The following is an 18,767-nucleotide window of genomic DNA, read 5'->3' as shown; positions in this document are numbered from 1 at the left end:
GGGGAGTCACAGGATATTTTGAGACTGTAACAGAAGAGGGGGACTAGTTCCGTTCCAAACCCCCTGCGACCCCACCGCCACGTACACTCAAACATGTGCATGAGTTCAGGGGACCACAGTCCCTGGAGATCTCATTCTTGGGCCCTCCTTCAGTCCCAGAGTCCCGAGGTCAGGACCCTCACCACAGATACCAGTTCATGTGTCGAAGCTGCAGAAATTCATCTCTGTGGATGCCATACTCTCACCAGAAAGCCCCAACCTGGATCCTAGCTAGCAACCTGCCAGCTTGTTGGACCTTTTCATCATCCTTCCCTACCTACCTCTCGTCTGACACCAGCCATAAAAGGAAACCCCAGAGGGGAAGAGGTCCTGAAATTCAAGTTTCTGCTTGAGAACTGGTACCCAGCCTCCCTGGAGCCATCTGGTCTGATCCATCCCTGGGACTGGGCAGATGGATGCTAATGCACCGTGTTAACCCCTTTTGTGCCACTCTCCCACCCTGAGCCTTGGTGGAAAAGCCTCGGCGCACAGCCCACCCTGGCCATTACGGGCTGAGTCCTCGGCGTTGTGGAAGCTGGCCAGCAGATTCAGCAACCACGTTGATCTTGGCATCCGTTCCGGGACCCTGTGTAGAGCTACGTGCGGAAATGCCATCGCACGGGCAACCTCCCAAAGCCAGGGTCCACCGCCCCACATCTAGCCACGCTGGTACCTTCTCATCCCAAATCCAAGGCAAGTGTGGCAAGAGAGAAACCAAGTTACTCCAACAAGGAGTCCTTTTTGTTACCAACGGCCTTCACAAACTACCCTCACGCAGCAGCCCAGCTATGCGATGCTTCCGGCAATCACGGCAAAACCAGGCAGCCCACAGTCTGGCCCCCGCAGACACCAACACAGCTTCCAATCCATCACTACCAATAATAAGGTGTAGACAGGCGTCTCCACCAGGACCACTTAAGCATACTACCAGACAGGCCCTCCTGGAGGGCGAAGGGAGAATTAAAACAGCATCTTTTGATCAAAAGGAACCACGGTTCCCCCACGAGACCCTTGCAAATGAAAATCCCACCTTACCCTTCATTCCAAATTTGGACCGTCGACCGTACTTGTTGATCATGATGAAGAGAACCACCAACAGGACGCAGGCAAAAGCAGCAAGTCCAACAGCTATGGATACCTGGAGGGGCCAAAAGCAAACGGTTGAGAACAGTCACGAGAAACCCACATGCGCCCAAATGAAAGCGGTCCCACCGCAGGCACAGCTGCAGCCCATTCAGGACTTTGTAAAGACTTGAGTGAAGTCTTTAGAAGCAGTAATTCATGAGACGTTCAGCACATTAAAAGAAAATTAATTCCCCAACTGGATGAGAGAACATTCCATGATTCAGCCTCTCATCTGGGAGCCATCATCCACAGTGCAAGGGCGGTCTCAGAGGGGTTTGTCTATTGTTTGTTGTCGTTTCTTTTTGTTTTGTTTTTTTTTTTTAAGTTTATTTATTTCGAAAGAGAGAGAGGGAGAGAAAGGAGCACAAGCAGGGAAGGGGCAGAGAGAGAGGTAAAGAGAGAATCCCAAGCAGGCTCCATAATGCCCGCCCAGAATCCAAGGTGGGGCTTGAACTCATGAACTGTGAGATCATAACCTGAGCTGAAATCCAGAGTCAGACCCTTAACCGACTGAGCCACTCAGGTGCCCCTGTTTGTTATTTTAATGAACAACAACAACAAAAAAAAGCAAAAAACAAACAAACAAAAAACTCTGTACCTTCACACTGACATTCTTTACAGAATATTCTTATCCAGAACGTTCTAGGAGATCTGGACTCTAAAAAAGCCCCCTTTGCTCTCCTCCCCAGAGAAATCTCTGGCTCTGAGAGTCAGGCAGGGGAGGTGGGGGGCTTGAAAAACCCACCCAAGGATACGCTTTGAGCAACTTCGACTTTCGTAGGAGACTTGTGTGGCTAGCGTCCCCTTCAAATCAGGCCCATCCAGGCTCCTAACAGAGCGGGGATTTTCAAACCGTTCTCTTCCGAGCCCTAGGGCCTACAGCGGATCCTCAAAGACTTCCTCAAACAATGACTTATTCTCATCAAACAAGGCAGGTTTCAAACACCTGAAAGGAGGTCATTCATCACAGTTTTGTTCTTTTCTCTGCTGTATACACAGGCTCCAAGCAAGGTAAAACGTCAGCTACTAAAACGAAGTCTGAAAACAACTTCCTTAGTGACCACCTTCCCCTTGATCAAAAAGTGACTCACCCCAAAAGTGTCTTCCTCCGGTTTGTGGGTCACAGTGATGGGCGTGGGGCTCACGTCGTAGACTGAAAACCAAACAGAAGAGGAGGAGGAGGTTGGCTCTCACTGGTCTCAGCCACAGTCCCCGCCCGAATCGCAAGGACCCCTCAGGAGTTCCTGCTGGAGAACATCCCCTTCAAGCCAGACTCTGACTGTCGGACCTCCTCAGGCTTTGCAGGAGTCCCCAGGGACCAGGCCCCTTCGGCTGCCTAGCTGGTGCTGACAGCTCAAGGGCAAACTCTGCAAGGAATAAAGTACCCTCACTGCCATCCCCCTGCCCCCATTCCAGAACAAGGAATGTCACCTGGGCCACGTGGGCCATGAACTATTAGGTACAAAGGGGTAGAAAAAATGGTTTGGGATCCCGGCCAGGGTCTGCATTGGGCACATTTGGTGGTGATGGCAGCTGGTGCTGATGCTCGGCTACCCTCTGTTGTGGGCTCTCCTGCTCCTGTCCTGGGCTCCCCAGTGCCTCTCTCTCTCTCTCTCTCTCTCTCTCTCTCTCTCTCTCTCTCTCTCTCTCTCTCTTTACTCCTCAGCAAGACCCAGGAGGCCCGCGGCTCCAAGAACAGCCCAGTGTCCGCTCCCCTACCGCAGAGGTCAGGACAATGGCAGCTCAGGGTAAGACGCAAGAAGGTCCATCTGACCAGGAGGCACCACCTTTTCCCAGCAAAGCCTGGACGGGAAGCCAAGTGTCCATTTGTCCTCTGTCTCAAATCACCTCCTGGCCACGAAACGGCCCCAATTCAGAAATCTCTGGAGGGACATTCTGTGAGATGACAAGTCCTCTCAGACCAAGGACAAATAAAGGAATCACAGACGATCTTCACGTCTGTGCCGAACAGTAAGGGGTGCGCTCGGTAGGACTGTCCACTATCTCAGCCCACACACAGGGCAGAAATGAGTGCCCGCTGCTCTCCCACAGGGGACAAAAGGAAAAGCAATAAATACAGGTTTCCCCACAGCCCATGAGCAAAACACCACATTCTTTTAGGATTGTCTAGTCCTAGCCCCAAACTGCTTATAAACTGAGCCTCGATAATTCCACTTGAGGACACACAAGCCTATCAGGAGAGCTTGTAAATCACTCACAAGGTGAGTCCCAGCCAGAGTCCGGGGTCCTCAGAGCAGGTGAGGAACACAGGTGTAGAGGCTTCCCGTTCTCTCCACAAGAACAGGGTTGACCAACAGGGGTCTTACCCGGGAATATGAAACCCCACATCCCTCCTTCCCATCCAGGCAGGGAGACCCACAACAGGCTTAGACCTCAGAGAACTCCCTGGGGGAAACTGAGGCCAAGAGCCCAAGAGGTGTGCACCTGGAGCTTCCTAAGAGGTATTTCTACTCTCCGGCTGACCTTCACAATTCACTCAGATGCTCTCAGCTGCCAGGGGTCTGGGGGTGGCCGTGGAATAGGAAAGAGGGCTAGGTGGATTCAATAATTACTGAAAGTATCAGAATGAATCAGTTCCAAAGCAGAAAGTAAAGCAGACTTACTAGAGACAAAGTTATCCGTGCTCTCTGCAAAAAAGACAAAGAGATAATTAACAAGTGTAATAAAAACCAGAACAGATGCACTCTAGCTTCCTAATAGCTGCGACCTCCCCCATTCGCCATGATTCCCCCGTCACCCGGCAACTGCAAACTAAAATCCTTGGCATATCCACCCCTCCTCCACACTACACAACCCCTTCAGGAGGTGGTCTTCCAAGTGGGAAGGAAGGAGAGAGAAAGCTCCTAGCTTCGAGGGAGGTGGCCCGGCCCACCTGGGGCCTATGAGACGGAAAATTAAAACGAGACACAACGTCTCGCCCACGATGCTCCGTCCTTCGGGTACCCAGAGTGCTGGGGGTGTTGGTGGTACCTCAGAGCCAAGAAGAAATGCTGCACGGGTGGGCTTCCCCGGACCTTCCCTGAAAATGCCAGCAGCTATGACCCCAAGACTGAATTCCTCAAACTGACACGTGGAGTTTATTCTGGCAGGTCCCGGAGACGTTCCTGGGAATCCCTCTATGACCCTGCCCGACCCCCGGATGAAAATGTGCTACTGGACCTTTGCCTCTAGAAATGGCTCACCTAACAGTGAAAGCTCGTCATTATTAGACATTGACTATGAGCCAGGGGCTGAGCTACATGCTCTATGTCACACATCGCTCGATCCTTACAAGCATCCTAGCAGGTGGAGAGCACTAGCCCCGTTTAACAGAAACAGAAACAAGCTTACAGAGGTTAAGGAAGGAACCGCATCTCACTCATCCAAGAGGGCACAGAAGGAGCTGAATTCAAATCCAAGTCTGAGCTCGTAACCACTCTATCAGAGATTCTCAAATTCTAGCAGGGAAGAGGACCATCTAGGGCGTGAGCACTATCTTTCTCCAATCAAAGGAATGAGGGCTTCCTGGAGAAATGCATCATTTCAGGCCTGGGTCAGAGGAAGCATAAGATGTACCTGGAATATCTCATAGTACTGGAAAGTAAGAAAGTGCTCCAAATTAATGGGGGCACGGGAAAAGAACACAGGAGCCAAGGTGAAGGAGCTTCCAATGACCAAATTTGGGACAGTTTAAGCAATAATATAAATAAGGACAGTCATGGATTGTTATGGGCTGAATTATATCCACCCAAAATCCATATGGTTGAGATCCTAATCTCCAGTTCTTCAGAACATGACTGCACGGAGAGACAAGGTCTTTAAAGAGGTAATTAAGTTAAAATAAAGTCATTAGGGTGGAAGTTAATCCAGTACGGCTGGTGTCCTTCTAAGAGAGGATATGAGGACACAGACACACATGGAAGGAAGACCACGTAGAGATACAGAAAGAAAACACCCATCTGCGGGCGCCTGGGGGGCTCAGGTGGGTGAGCGTCCAACTTCGGCTCAGGTCATTATCTCGTGGTTCATGGGTTCAAGCCCTGCGTCGGGCTCTGTGCTGACAGCTCAGAGCCTGGGCCTGCTTCAGATTCTGTGTGTCCCTCTCTCTGTGTGTCCCTCCCCGCTTTGTGCACGGTCTCTGTCTCTCAAAAATAAATAAACGTTAAAAAAAAAAATTAAAGAGAAAAAAAGAAGACACCTGTCTGCAAGCCAAGGAAGAGAGAGGCCTCAGACGTCATCAACTTTGTGGACACCTAACCTCCAGGCTTGGGAGGAAATAAATGTCTCTTGTTTAAGCCGTCCAGTCTGTGATACTCTCTTATGGTAGCCCAAGCAAACTACATGCATCATAAGTCATAGGACAAAATAAATACCCATGAGTCCATACCAATATAAATAAATAACTGAATGAATGGGGAGGAAGAGAAAGCTCTTCCTTACAGTAGAATTCCACTTAATAAATACAGAAGGAATGACGGAATTAGAAAAATTACCACTGACAAATAACCACTGTTAATAACCGTTTCAGGCAAGAACCATCAATGAATGCTAAAATTAATGTGTGAACGCATGATAGAAACAAGACATTTACAAAGTTTCAAAATATTATACTCGTTTAGTTACAAAGGGAGAAAAAAATCACTTTGGAGGGCGCCCGGGTGGCTCAGTCGATTAATCATCTGACTTCGGCTCACGCCATGATCTCATGGTTCCTAGGTTCGAGCCCTGCGTCGGGTTCTGGGCTGATCGCTCAGAGCCTGGAGCCTGCTTCGGATTCTGTGTCTCCCTCCCTACCTCTCTCTCTCTCTCTCTCTCTCTCTCTCTCTCAAATATTTAAAAAAAAAAAAAAAACTTTGTTTAAATAATAAAAAAACCACTTTGCAGTGGAGAACCGTAGCAGACACGATGTCGACCAAGTTAATGTCACTGGTAATAAGAAGCATAGATGTGCCCTCTGATATGATGTCCTGAAAGGACACAGCATCATTTCTGTGGTGTTTGTGCCAAAAAATGCATTAACCCATATTTAATTGGGAGACAAGAGCAGACAAACCCAAACTGTGGGGAAGCCCACAAAATAACTAGTGAGTATTCTTCAAGAGTGTCCAGCTCAGGAAAGACAAAGACAGACTGAGGAACCCAGAGACTGAAAGAGAATAACGTGACGTAGCATTACGTGCAGTGTTATGACCCTGCTTTGGGTCCTAGAGAAAAAAGGGCACCAGTGGACAAAAATAAAGAATAAAGTCTGTAGATGGGATAGCAGTGTCGGTGTTAATATCCTGCTTCTGCACATGGGATTGTGTTTATGTAAGATGCTAACATTTGGGGACGCTGGGTGATGGGTACAAGGAGGTTCTTTGTACTGTTTTGTTACTTTTGGGGGTAAATCTTAAACTGTTTCAAAATGAAGAGTTAAAAGTCTTAAAAAAATTTTTTTCCAAAAAATAGGTATTTTTTTTAATAGACCTAGATTATTGGTCCTCACCCCAGAGATTCTGAGTCAGGAAGTTTGGGGAAGGTCTTGCCAATTTGCATTTCTACCAACTTTTCAGATGATTCTGATGCTGCTGGTCCCTCTGAGAACCACTGCATTATATTACATCTACTCCTGCCCCAAGCCTACCACACCCTGAAAAATAAGAACAGCTCATTCACTTATTCATTCATTCATTCACTGGCTAAGTCCTCACCGTCATTATAATTATGGCTCATTAAGCATACACCAGCAAATCTTCTCTACCTGTGGAGAAAGTGATGCTTTCTGTGAAGGAGTCTAGAGAAAGTCCTATTTATAGTGAATGTACCATTAACAGATGGCTTGCATTATCACCAGTGGCGAAACCATAGAAAGAGCCCGAACGTCCATCGACTGATGAATGGATAAAGATGATGTGGTATGGCTATCACTCAGCCATCAAAAAGAATGAAATCTTACCATTTGCAGTGACATGGATGGAGCTAGAAATGTATTATGCTAAGCGAAATAAGTCAATCAAAGAAAGACAAATGCCATATGATTTCACTCATATGTGGGATTTAAGAAACAAAACAGATGAGTACATGGGAAGGGGGGGGAAGAGAATAGAGCAAAGCAAACCACAAGAGACTGTTACTGACAAAGAACAAGCCGAGGGCCGATGGAGGGAGGTGGGTGGGGGGTGGGCTGGGCGGGTGATGGGGATTAAGGGAGGCACTTGTGATGAGCACTGGGTGTTGTATTTAAGTGATAAGTCACTGATTTCTACTCTGGAAACCAATATTGCACTGTACGTTAAGTAACTAGAACTTAAATTAATTTAACTTAAATTAACATACATACATGTATGATATATATAACATATATGTTGCACATACATATGATTAATATATATATTATATATACATATGAAAATAAGTGGCCTGTCTGTTGTCCATTTTGCAACATTTGAGGAAGACCAAGGGAGCCTTCTCCAAACTCCTGAGCCTGCCCATCATGCTACCACCTTTTCTAAATTGCACGTAACCAAGTGCCTGATTTGTGGGAAGGATGGAGGAGAAGGGGTTCTACCCTTGGTTTCAGAGCCTGAGGGAAGAGAGGTGCCAGATCAATCCATAATTAACACCGATCTGCTTATTTCTCACAAGCCTCCCATTTATTAGAGAGTAGTCTCAGGTCAGCCAAATGTTTCGGCCACATCTGTGAACCCCGCAATCTCCCAATCAGCCTCCGTGCTTAGCTCCCTTGCTGGAGCCTAGGAACATTCTCCCGTCCAGGAAGCACGTGACCCTCGGAACAGGGAGACTTCATGGGTCTCCTCTAACCTGGAATTTTGCACTGGAAGAGGACAGCTGTACCAGGAGTGGTCCTCACCTCTGACCCCACCAGCAGCCGGGGAGATGACCGTCTGAGCGTGACCGCGGCGGGCATGGGCATGTGTGCAACGCTCTCCCAGTCCCAGACTGCACCCCCTCCAGTCCCAAATCGCGTCAAGAAGAGCCTTGCAGGGAAAGCCGACAAGGCCCAGAGAAGGGAGAAGGGAGGCAGCAGCCTGCGTCCAGACAAAGAGCCGGACAGAGACTTGTTGGCGAGAACAGATGCCCCAGCTTCAGCTGGAAGAAGGGAGCGGGGAGGCCACGCCACAGCATCCGCTCTCACCGCGCATCCCGCACAGGAGCCCCGTCCCAGCACCCCTGCACTCAGCTGCCGGGGACTCAAACACGGGAGGAACACCTCCTTCCCGCTCCCCTGCCCCCCGCCCCTGGACCGGGCACCAGCAGCCTGTGACCATGTGCCGGTCTCCGCAAGTTCCTCAGGGCAAGGAAACCAGCCTGGACAGAGGCCGAGAGCTCGAGGGCAATGATTTCTCCCTTCGTTTGTACCCAGCGTCCCGAGGGAATTCTGCTTCTGCTGTTGTAAAAATCTCCGTGAAGGAACTGGACTTCCCGGCCAAGTAAAAAATGAGAATTTAAGAGCTATGGCAGCTCACTTATTCCTAAATATTCTGTCAAGGGTTCTCAGATGTTTGTTGCATGTGTGCAGGAAAACACATGCACACACACACACGCGCACACACACCCCTTAACAACATTCCTCCTTCTATCACATCTAAGGATCTCCAACTTCACATTCTCTCCCAGACTACAGCCCACCCTGCAGTCACCCCCAGCCTCTCCTGGCCCTCCGCTCTGGACATGTGAATCCCTGATTTTTCCTGGCTTCCCACTCCTATGCCCTGATCCCCTCTGGTACCCCCTCTAAGGTCCTAGAACCTCAAAGAGGACTGAGCTCCATGCTTCCTGAACCATCCTCTCTAACCAATCCTTCCAGGGACCTCCTTCACCAAAGGCTGGATGCCATGCTGAATATTCTAGTGCTTCTCTCTGTTCAGCATGGACAGTTTGGAAACACACACACACACACACACACACACAACTTTTCCAGAACATTTTTGTTTTAATGTCTTACTGAGAAAATCCTTACTGATGGAAGCCTCCGCATTTCCAGAATGTCCCATTAAATATATTCATTCCAATCAAATCTCTCCCGTGGGTCTCAGGACCATGAGGAGTCAGGAAAGGAGACCCTCACCTTTAGATCTTGTTTTGCCCCCATCATAGATCCCCTTGTCAGTTGCCCTTGTGGGTTTTCAAAAAAAAATTAAAACAAACGGTACTCTGGGCTTACTCTGTGCCAAGCACGGTTGTCAGTACTGGAGGTGGATGAATCCACCATGGGCGAGCTAATCTTCACCACCGCCTTCGAGATAGAGGCAGGGGGCGGAGTAATTTCCCTGAGATCACAGAGCTGATGAGCGATTTAGGTTCCTAAATTCATCGCATCCCTCCACCTCCCAAGAATCCCGGTTTAAGAGCTAACAGCTGGTGTTGAGCCCCCCTGGCACTCGTCACTGCGTTTCCTCCTCAGGGCAACTTAGGCAGGGAGCTGTTGTTCTTGCGCCCATCCTACAGATGAAGAAGCAGAGGCAGGCTAGTGATCGTCCTTCGTGACACGCCAATCACGTACCGAGCGCCAACCCCGTTCTCGGAGCACAGGCCGCCTGTCTGGCAGGCTCGCAGAAGGGATTTGCGCCTCGGTCTGATTTCAGAACCCTCGCTCTTAATCTCCATGCTCTGCTTGCCCGAGAGCGAGAGAGGACCACCTGTGATAAACATAAATGGGACGTCCCAACAGCCTCGTGGCAAAAGAGCAGAGCAGGAATCCACAGACAGCCCTCCAGCCAGGGCTCGGCGGGTACGAGGCGGACTGCCTGCTCCTCCAGGTAATTTACTCTCCTGAACGTTTTAGACGTTTTGACGTTGGCCCATCTTTTCCCTGTCACTGCCTTTTCATCATGCGTTGATTCCTTCAGATTCATAAAGCAAGCAGACCTCCGCACAGGATGGCCCTGGCAGGGTGCACGTGGCTCTGAGGAAGTACCTGCGGGTGGGCGGTTTCCCCTGGGGCCTCTCTGTGACTCTCCCCTCACGCCCACCTCCTGTGGCCACAGCCCACCGAACACCGAGGCAGTGAGCCAGCAGATTACAAACGAGGGAGCACCAAGTCGCCCGGGGACTTGTTAAAGTATGGAGCTCTGGACCCCACCCCAGGGCTTCTGATTCAGCAGGTCCGAGTGGGGCTCAAGGATCTGGTTCTAACACCAGGTGATGGTGATGCTGCTGGTCCGGGGACCCCTCTTTAAGAACCACTGGCCTAAAGAGAGTTGATAAGGTGGCAAGGGTCTCCAGAGACCATGAGATGGGGATGCTGTGTCTCTTGGGGACAGAAAAGGGTATCTGTAAGGCTGGGAGGATACAGAGAACGGCTCTCAGGGCAGCCTCTGTGGGGAGGAGCCCAGAGTGACTCACCCTCCCTCCTGAGTATTCGAGGGCTCCCTGCTCTCTCCAGGCCCCAGGAGCTTCCCTTTGGAAACATGCTGTCTCAGGGGACTTCATTCCTTGCCCATCAGGGAGCGTACAGTCTCCTCTTTAAAAACTAGAATTCGGGGGCGCCTGGGTGGCGCAGTCGGTTAAGCGTCCGACTTCAGCCAGGTCACGATCTCGCGGTTCGTGAGTTCGAGCCCCGCGTCAGGCTCTGGGCTGACGGCTCGGAGCCTGGAGCCTGTTTCCGATTCTGTGTCTCCCTCTCTCTCTGCCCCTCCCCCGTTCATGCTCTGTCTCTCTCTGTCCCAAAAATAAATAAACGTTAAAAAAAAAAAAAACTAGAATTCATTCTCTCATCACTAGGCAGACAGAGGCAGGGCAAAAGGGCCTCTCTAGCCACTCACACCAGCAAGGCCTGGCCTGACTATATGCCCCTAAGAGCAAAGTATCTCTGCAGCTAAAAGCTGCTGCTTCCACAGTGCCCCCGGGACTCTTCCAGCTCCCAAAGCAGGGATGGCGTGGCCCACGGTGGGAAAAGTCCCGAAGCTTTCGGCTGGGCATGCTGGGGGCGGTGCTGGAAATGCCGGACCAAACAGGAATGCCAGGGTCTTAAACACCAGAGCGTTCTAGACCCTCTCCTGAGCGACCGTGCACCACCCTCCTCCCCCTGGGCCTCAGTGGCAAGAATGGGGCCTCCCACGCAGCCTCATTCTCCGGAGTTTCACTGTTAGAGCCTCCCGTTGGGTTCTCCTTGCACTGAGATACACAGGATCTCCTGGAGCTGCGGCCTCTGTTATGTGCGGGCTCTGAAGTCACCTGCACATAAGCAGATGTGGCACAGTGCTGGCTCTGGCTGCCCCGTGTGTGAGGGGGGGCCGGGGGAGAGGGGGGGTGCACGCGCACCTGAGACCAGTCTTCACACTCCCCTTAGCCTCAGCAGAACCCCTGAGATCTGGAGACTGAAGGTCATCCAGCCTGTTCCCAGCAGAAATCACCAAGGTCATCAAAGATCCCGGGTTTCATCAAAGATCCCGGGTTTCACTGACGGAAAGCCATCAACTGCTGAACCCACCGAGAGAGGCTACCCACACGTGCACTAAACTCTTTGGGTGTTTTCTGCTCCTCCGACTTAGGAAGGTATTCGAAATACTGTAGCCCAGGCAGAGAAAGACAGAGTCACCTCCCAAACAGTCAAACCATAAAGTTCCTTCAGTACTCAAAGGTCCACTCAGCATTAGCACCACCGCTGGCTGATGACCTCAGGTACCACACCCCCCCACACACACCCCCACCCCACTAGGTCACCACAGAACGGGAGAGAAAGCTCAGAGCTGAAGCCTACACTCTCGCCAAGCCTTGCTACTAACCAGCAAGTAGAAGGAGGCTCAGTGCACCCATCTGTTAAATGTGGGGTTGAACCGGACAGACCCTGAAACCACTGCAACAGAAGGTCGTCGAACCATCATTAGGTGCCAAAGCCTGTGGCACGCGCTTTGCACGCCTTAAGTCATTTAAGAGGCCTGCGGTTCTTACAGGAGTGGTATCGTCATGCCCATTGCACAGATGAAGGAACTGAGGCTCAGAAAAGCAAACCATCACGCCCAGAATTTCACAACCCGTAAAGGGCTGGGTCGAGATTCTCCGTCTTTCTGGTCTAGCTCTCAGTCCCTCTCTCTACCATAAAGGGGCACGTCCATATGCACACAGCTGCACACTCCCGAGAGGGTCTGGCTTTTCACTGCGACGCCTGATGAAAAACAGCCGCTTTACCTGATTTACTCAAAATGCTGGTGGGGGCTGAACACGCCCCCGGGTGAGTCTGTGACCGGAGGTGGCGGTATGGAGGCTGACGCTGTGCCTTCTATCACTGCCCCGCCCCGCATGCTCCCGGAAGGCCGCGCCACCCTCACCTGGGAAGGGCTCCTTGAGGAAGTGGCCGTTGATGGTCTGGTTGGCCGTGCCCAGCGGGTTTTTGGCGATAAGGGTGTAGTTGCCGTTGTTGTAGTGGGTGGGCTTGTTGAAGAGCAGGCAGCCCTCGGACACCTCGCCCTCCTGGTAGTACTCCACGTGGGTGATCTTGGACTCACGCAGTGGCTGCCCATTGTGCAGCCAGTGCAGCGTGGGCGGTGGGTTGCCACGCACCACGAACTCGATGCAGTGCTCCAGGCGCAGCTCGGGCTCCTCCAGGCTCACCACGCGTGGAGGGTCTGCGGGGGATATGCCAGCTGACTCCCAGGACTCAGAGTCTCCTGCGTCCCAGGGCAGCCTTCCAGAAACTGGGATGGGAATCCCAGTTCTTCCCCGGCCAGCTCTGAAAAGACTGGGGGGGACAAGCGGTTTCCCCACCACCGTCCCCAAGGAGGGGGAAGGGATGGCCGTCTTTACCCAAGCCTTCCGGGTCCAGCGTACCTGGAGGGCTCCTTCCCATGACCTTCTAGGGGGTAACAGAAGGCAGACTTGGGTCAACTGTGGGGTATTCTGAAACATAGATGAGGTGGAAGCATGCCACCTCCTGGGGGACAGGGACAGCCTTTCTGGAGTTACCAGCCCAGGACTAACTCCTCGAACACCTGCCCCGCCTCCCACGCTGCCATCACCTCGGTGCACAGCCACCCCCTTAACGGCAGCCACTCACAGTGCACGGTGAGGGCGACGCTGGCATTGCTCATGCCCACCACGTTCTCCGCGATGCACGTCAGGGTGAAGCCGTTGTCCTCACTTGTCACGTTCACCAGGGTCAGGTTGATGGCGTGCACATTGGTCCAGTTCAGATTGGTCTGAAACCCCAACAAAAAGAAGGAATCGGTTTCTACAAAGTGACTCCCCACCCAACTCCCGAACACCTTCAGGGATCAAAAAGAAATCAGTACAGCAAGTGAAGGAGGCGTTTCCTGCTGCTGTGCGCACCAAGGGCCAGGCTCTCTATAGCCAAGAGCTCAGGAAACCCTCCCGTTTACCCTAGAAGGTGAATGGTAGCCTATACCCATTTTACAGATGAGAAAACTAAGGTACAGAGAAACTCACTGGCATGTTTAAGATCAAGCTGGCAAGAAAAGACTGCAGCTGGGTGAAAATGAAGTCTGCACGAACTCTCCTTCCCCTTCCTTATCCTCCCATGCCCTGCTTCTATTCATGATCTAGCTCATTTAGACTAGGGCGAGGGCTCCCTCCCCAGCCTCCCGATGGGGCCGGAGCCTCGGACGCCTACCTGGTGGGTGTTGATGGACTGCAGGCCAGTGACTATCCAGTCTACGTCAGGCAGCGGTGATCCAGAGCCATTACAAGTGATGACGGCATTGTCACCCTCTCGTACGGTCAGGTTGACGTGGCTCACGCTGATCTCAGGAAGGTCTGGGAGGGAGGACAGGATGAGGGGAAAGGTAAGTGAACAACACTTCACACCAAAACTTCGTCCCTGGTCTGGATGCTGGCACTTTTGGCACCAGCTGCTGGAGCTCCGGGAAGGCCACAAGTCCCTGCACCTCCTGGGCAGATGTCAGACCTCGTGGGTGGGGGTGGGGCAGCTGCAGCAATGACGTCAAACGGCATCTTCCACTTTGGGCACTGCTTGTCAAGCTTTAGTCTGCTTCAGACTCCCACGAGGAGTTTGCTAGGAATTCAGATTCCCGAGACCCAGCCTGAGACATTCTGGGATCTTGTAAGTCCGTGGAGCCCGGGAACCTGCTTTTCTCAAGTACCTGAGATTCTCCTGATACAGAAAGGTCTAGAAACCATGCTTGGAGACATACTCCTCCGGGTCTGGTTGACAAGCTGGTCAACTGTGGTCCACGGACAAGGGACACCCTTAACCCGTCTTCATTCCTGAAACCAGCCTTCTCACGCCTGGCTCACGAAGGAACAGGAATGATCAAGGAGGTAAACGGTAAGCTAGACCTGCACCCTGTGCAGAGTTCCAGGCCGGGGGCGGGGGTGGGTAAGGCCCTGGCTCTCCAGGCTACTGCGCAGGGCTGTGTCTGGGGTGTGAGGGATGCCTCCCCGGAGCGCGGTGCCGGGCGGCTCACTCACCACACTGGCTGATGTTCATGCGGAAGAGGGGCAGCTGGGAGCCGTCCGCGTTGATGCAGTAGAGGTGCTGGCTGCTGAGCTTGGCTTCCCCCTGCTCCTGCCACAGCTGCATCCAGCGGATGTCACAGCTGCAGTTGAAGAAGTTCTGCTCCAATCTCCTGTGGGCAAGACGACAGGGGAAGGGACCTCCTGAACCGAAGATGGCCCAGCTCCCTCCCCGGGGCTGCGAGGGAGGCCCCCACCTGCTCTTCAGGGACGAAGCAGAGGAGGGGTTTAGCCAGCTCTCGAGAAAAATTAAAAAATACTTACAAGTCCATGAATTTATCTAGTTTTTAAACTAATAAACTCGTCTGAAAAACAGAAATCCACTCCACTTAACCTACCTTGGCAACGAGACCCTTTTAAATATGTCAGCTTGGGATGCTCCTGTTCTCAAAACGCCTCCAGCAGCTTCCCATCTCATTGAAAGCCAAAGTCAAAGGTCCACGGGGTGCGCACTGCTCTCCATCACCTCTCTGATCCCATCTCCTACCTCACGCTCCTTTCCTCTTCTTCAGTCACACTGACCTTGCTGTCTGACAAGGTCGCTAGCATGACCAGCCTGCTCTTGCCTCGGGGCCTTTGCACATGTTGTCCCTTCTACCTGCAGAGTTCTAACCCATAACGTATCTGCTAGATTGGCTCTCTCACTTCACTAAAGAATCATATGGCCTCCTCTGATCACTCCTACAGGTAAGATACTGCTACCCCCTGCCCTCACACTGTCCAGTCCTCCCCACCCCCAACTATTCTCTTCTTTTGAGGATTTGTCACTGCCCAGCATCACTTTGAAAAATTATTTGCTTGTTTACCATCTGTCTCACCAAACAAAAATTAACCTCCATGGAAGTCAGAGACATTGCCTATTTGGTTCATTGCTGTATCACCAGTACCTATAACTGAGCTTGGCAAATAAATACCCATTGAATGAACAAAAGAAGGGAAGGGGAGGGAGGGAAGGAAGGAAGGAGGAAGGAAAGGGTTACTCTCCCTGGGGAGTAAGTAGTTAGCTATTTCTAAGATATGCTCAAAGCCCATCCTGGGACCAGATTTATTCTTTCATAAATTCAACAAAATCCTTACTAAGCACCTGTTCCATGCTTGGCTGTGGGCTGAGTGCTGCTGATACAGAGGTGAAGAAGACAGTCTCTGTTCTCCAGCGGCACTCAGCTTAGTAAAGAAGAGCATCTGACAGGGAAAAAGTCAAGTTCAAGGCCCTCCTTCTCCACTGACTTTCCATGTGACTTAGAGCAAGTCCCCGCCCCTCTAAATGGAGTTATCTCATTAAGGGGACAATGAATGGCTTTCACTGATATAAGACTCTTCAAGTAAAGGGCATCTGATAAATCTGAATGCCTGGATCGGTAAGAGGGATGTGATTCTCTTTCTGGACCAGTAGGAAGATAAATCCACTGATGCCCAGACAGAAGGGCTCTTGGGTAACCAGGATATTTTGGACAAGTGACAGAATCCCGAAGTAATTAAGCATGCATCCAAATTGATCAGCTTTCAGGAAGAAGTGAGGCCCCGGGGGAGGAGTCCGTGTTTCCCAGCCAGTGGGACACCACAGGTAGAATATGGCAACACCTTTGCATGATTTCCCTTTGGTCTGAAAGTACGCTGCTCTCTTTCAGAAAGGAAGAGGGGACCTAACCTTCACTGAGTATCTGCTTCCCACAGCCACCCTAGGAGACGGCCGGCACTGTCCCCCTACAGACGAGGGAGCTCCTCTTACGTTTGGAGGGGTGAGTCACATGCTCGAAGTCCCTCGGCTGGTGTGCAACAAAGCAAGGCTCCATACCTCAGCCTGCTGACTCCAAGCCCCGTGCACTCTCCACCGCACCTATCAACTACGAGGTGCTTCTGGGTGTGACGGGAGACACAGAGGAGCCAGCACCACCCCTGACTTCGTGGCTCCTGGGCAGAGACCCGGGGAAGAGTTCAAGGCGATGCTGGAGGCTGAGACGGGAACACAGGAAAGAAAGGTCGCGCCAGGGCACAGAGTTCATGTCGAGCGGCACTGGGAAATAAAGCTGCAAGGGGGAGTGGAGGCCAGATGGTGCAGGACTCTCGCGGCCACACTGAACATCAAGAAGTCTGCGATTCATCCAGGGGGCAGTGGGAACCAGTGAGACCCTTGGAGCTGGAAGTGATGGGAACAAAGCCGGTCTGTGCAGGATAAACTGGGGAAGAGGAGAGCTGGGGTGGCACACTGGTTGGGGTGTTTTCCAAACACGGGGTCACCGTGTAGGCAGGGAATGCGTGCACTTCTCAAAGCACCCAAGCAAAAGGATAAAGGGATGAATGGGAGATTAAATCCAGTCTGCACACCTTGATGAGACCCAGCACCTGGCGTGAGGCTCTGTGCACCCAGACGGGACTTCTCCTCCTCATTCATGCGTGGACGCGTGGAGGCCACCAAGCTCGATGCCAACGTTTTCAACCTTTTTGGTCTCAGAACTCCTTTTCACTCCTAAAAATTACCGAGGGGGCTCAGTCGATTGAGCATCCGACCCTTGGTTTTGGCTCAGGTCATGATCTCACGTTTGCGAGTCAGAGCCCCGCACCGGGCTCTGGGCTGGCAGCAAGGTGCCTCCTTGGGATTCTCTCTCTCTCCCTCTCTCTCTGCCACTCCCATGCTCACTCTCTCGCCCTCAAAAATAAATGAATAAACTTCTAAAAAGAATTCCTGAGAGCCTCAAAGAGCTTTTGCATGTGTAGATTATATCTTTCACTATTTCCCATTTTGGAATGCAAACAGAAAATTTTAAAACAAGACACTGCCATTAGCACAAACTCCCTTGGTCATCAGGGCAATGTTATCACGTGGCACATGGCCTCTGGAAAAGTCCATGGCACCCCCACAGGAGAATGGAAGTGAAGAAGGCAAAGGACATGTCAGATTCCACCTCGTGGTCTCCCTGAGAGGGTCTTAGGGACCCCTGCGGGAACCCCGGACCCCCATTTGAGAGCTGCTGCCTGGTTAATAAGGGCCCAGAGTAGACTGGTAAGAGTGGGGGAGGGGCGGAGGGGATTGAACAGGCACCTTAAAGGAAAGACAAGGTGGTATTTGAGGCTTTGCTGGAGGCACAGGGAATGAGTGGAGGTTGACACCAGGGTCTGAAGCTCCAGGAGACAGGAAATCAAAGAGAAGGTCTTTAGTTGAAAACAGAAGAGAAGGAACCAGTGGAAAGAAAGAGGTTCGATGTACTAGGAATCGGGATGAGGTCCTAGAGGAGCAAAGTGAAGGGTGAGGTCCAGACCTTGGCGGTTGTCTGCCTTGGCATTAAGGCTAGAGGCCACCGTGGCCGAGACAACGGATTGAGAGGAAAGAAGACAAGTGGGCAAGAGAAAACAAGAGCTGAGAAAGAAAAATGGAGAAACATTGGCGTCACACTTAGCACGTGCCCGCCACCACGCTCAACACTCCACGTGCATCACCCCCGTTTAACCCTCACGGCAAGGAGCAAGCAGGGGCAACAGGTGTGTGATGGCTTCCTTGGGAAAAGCAGAAGGTCAGAATGGCCGCCCAGCACGTGGAGGGCAAGAAGGCCTAAGGACGCGGAGCAGCGTTTGTATTCGTGTCGCAGGGGAGGTGTGGACGGGCCTGGAATGGTAGCCAGGGTCCAGATGCTTGCATATATGCAAACTGAACCAGGTCAGCCTGGTTTTTCCCAGATGCTCACTTGACAAGATGTGGTCATTCATTATGAAGTAGTTGTAAAAATACAAATTATCCACCTGGGTGGAAAAGATTAGCAAGCAAGGGGCTGGGCTGGGTTGCTTCGAGCCCCACGTGCTTCATTCAGTCCTGCCTCACCCCAGCCCTGCTCTGCTGAGTACCCCGACTTATCAGTGACCCCCCCCCCCCCCCCCGCCAAAGGGCCGACAGCACCAACGTATCCTGAGGCTGGTGGGAGAATTAAGTGGGCTGACATTGCCACGGATAAGCACACCGGCTTTTTGTTTCCTTCCATCCCTTTCCTCTAGAACGTGGTCCAATAGAAAGGATGTGCCATGAGACCTGGCCCACCCTCCATTCCAGAGTCTCCTGGAAACTGCAAAATAAACCTCAAGTTTTCCCCTATGCCTCAGGACTTTCCTCCTAGAGGGCAAGACGCACACACACAACAGAAAGCACGCCGAGTCTCTCAACAGGGGTGCCCTGGGCATCC

General features: G+C 51.7%; 1 protein-coding gene across 10 annotated transcripts in view; it reads right to left on the bottom strand.

The window, feature by feature from the left end:
- Window positions 1–18,767, bottom strand: part of NTRK3 (neurotrophic receptor tyrosine kinase 3) — a 397,694-nt gene that overhangs the window by 260,388 nt on the left and 118,539 nt on the right. For 7 of the 10 annotated variants that reach the window (XM_045058831.1, XM_045058825.1, XM_045058827.1 and 4 more), the window contains 7 exons: window positions 14,554–14,711; window positions 13,736–13,878; window positions 13,163–13,304; window positions 12,438–12,734; window positions 3,789–3,812; window positions 2,256–2,317; window positions 1,075–1,177 (listed from right to left, as the gene is read on the bottom strand). In XM_045058831.1, the coding sequence (XP_044914766.1) occupies window positions 1,075–1,177; window positions 2,256–2,317; window positions 3,789–3,812; window positions 12,438–12,734; window positions 13,163–13,304; window positions 13,736–13,878; window positions 14,554–14,711 (929 nt within the window). The remainder of the gene's footprint in view (window positions 1–1,074; window positions 1,178–2,255; window positions 2,318–3,788; window positions 3,813–12,437; window positions 12,735–13,162; window positions 13,305–13,735; window positions 13,879–14,553; window positions 14,712–18,767) is intronic. The other 3 variants (XM_045058826.1, XM_045058828.1, XM_045058830.1) reach the window with 1 other exon arrangement.

This window comes from Felis catus, chromosome B3 (assembly GCF_018350175.1).
Source record: "Felis catus isolate Fca126 chromosome B3, F.catus_Fca126_mat1.0, whole genome shotgun sequence".
Lineage (NCBI taxonomy): Eukaryota > Metazoa > Chordata > Mammalia > Carnivora > Felidae > Felis > Felis catus.
Note: the sequence above shows the minus strand (reverse complement) of the source record. Positions and strands in the feature narration are given on the sequence as shown.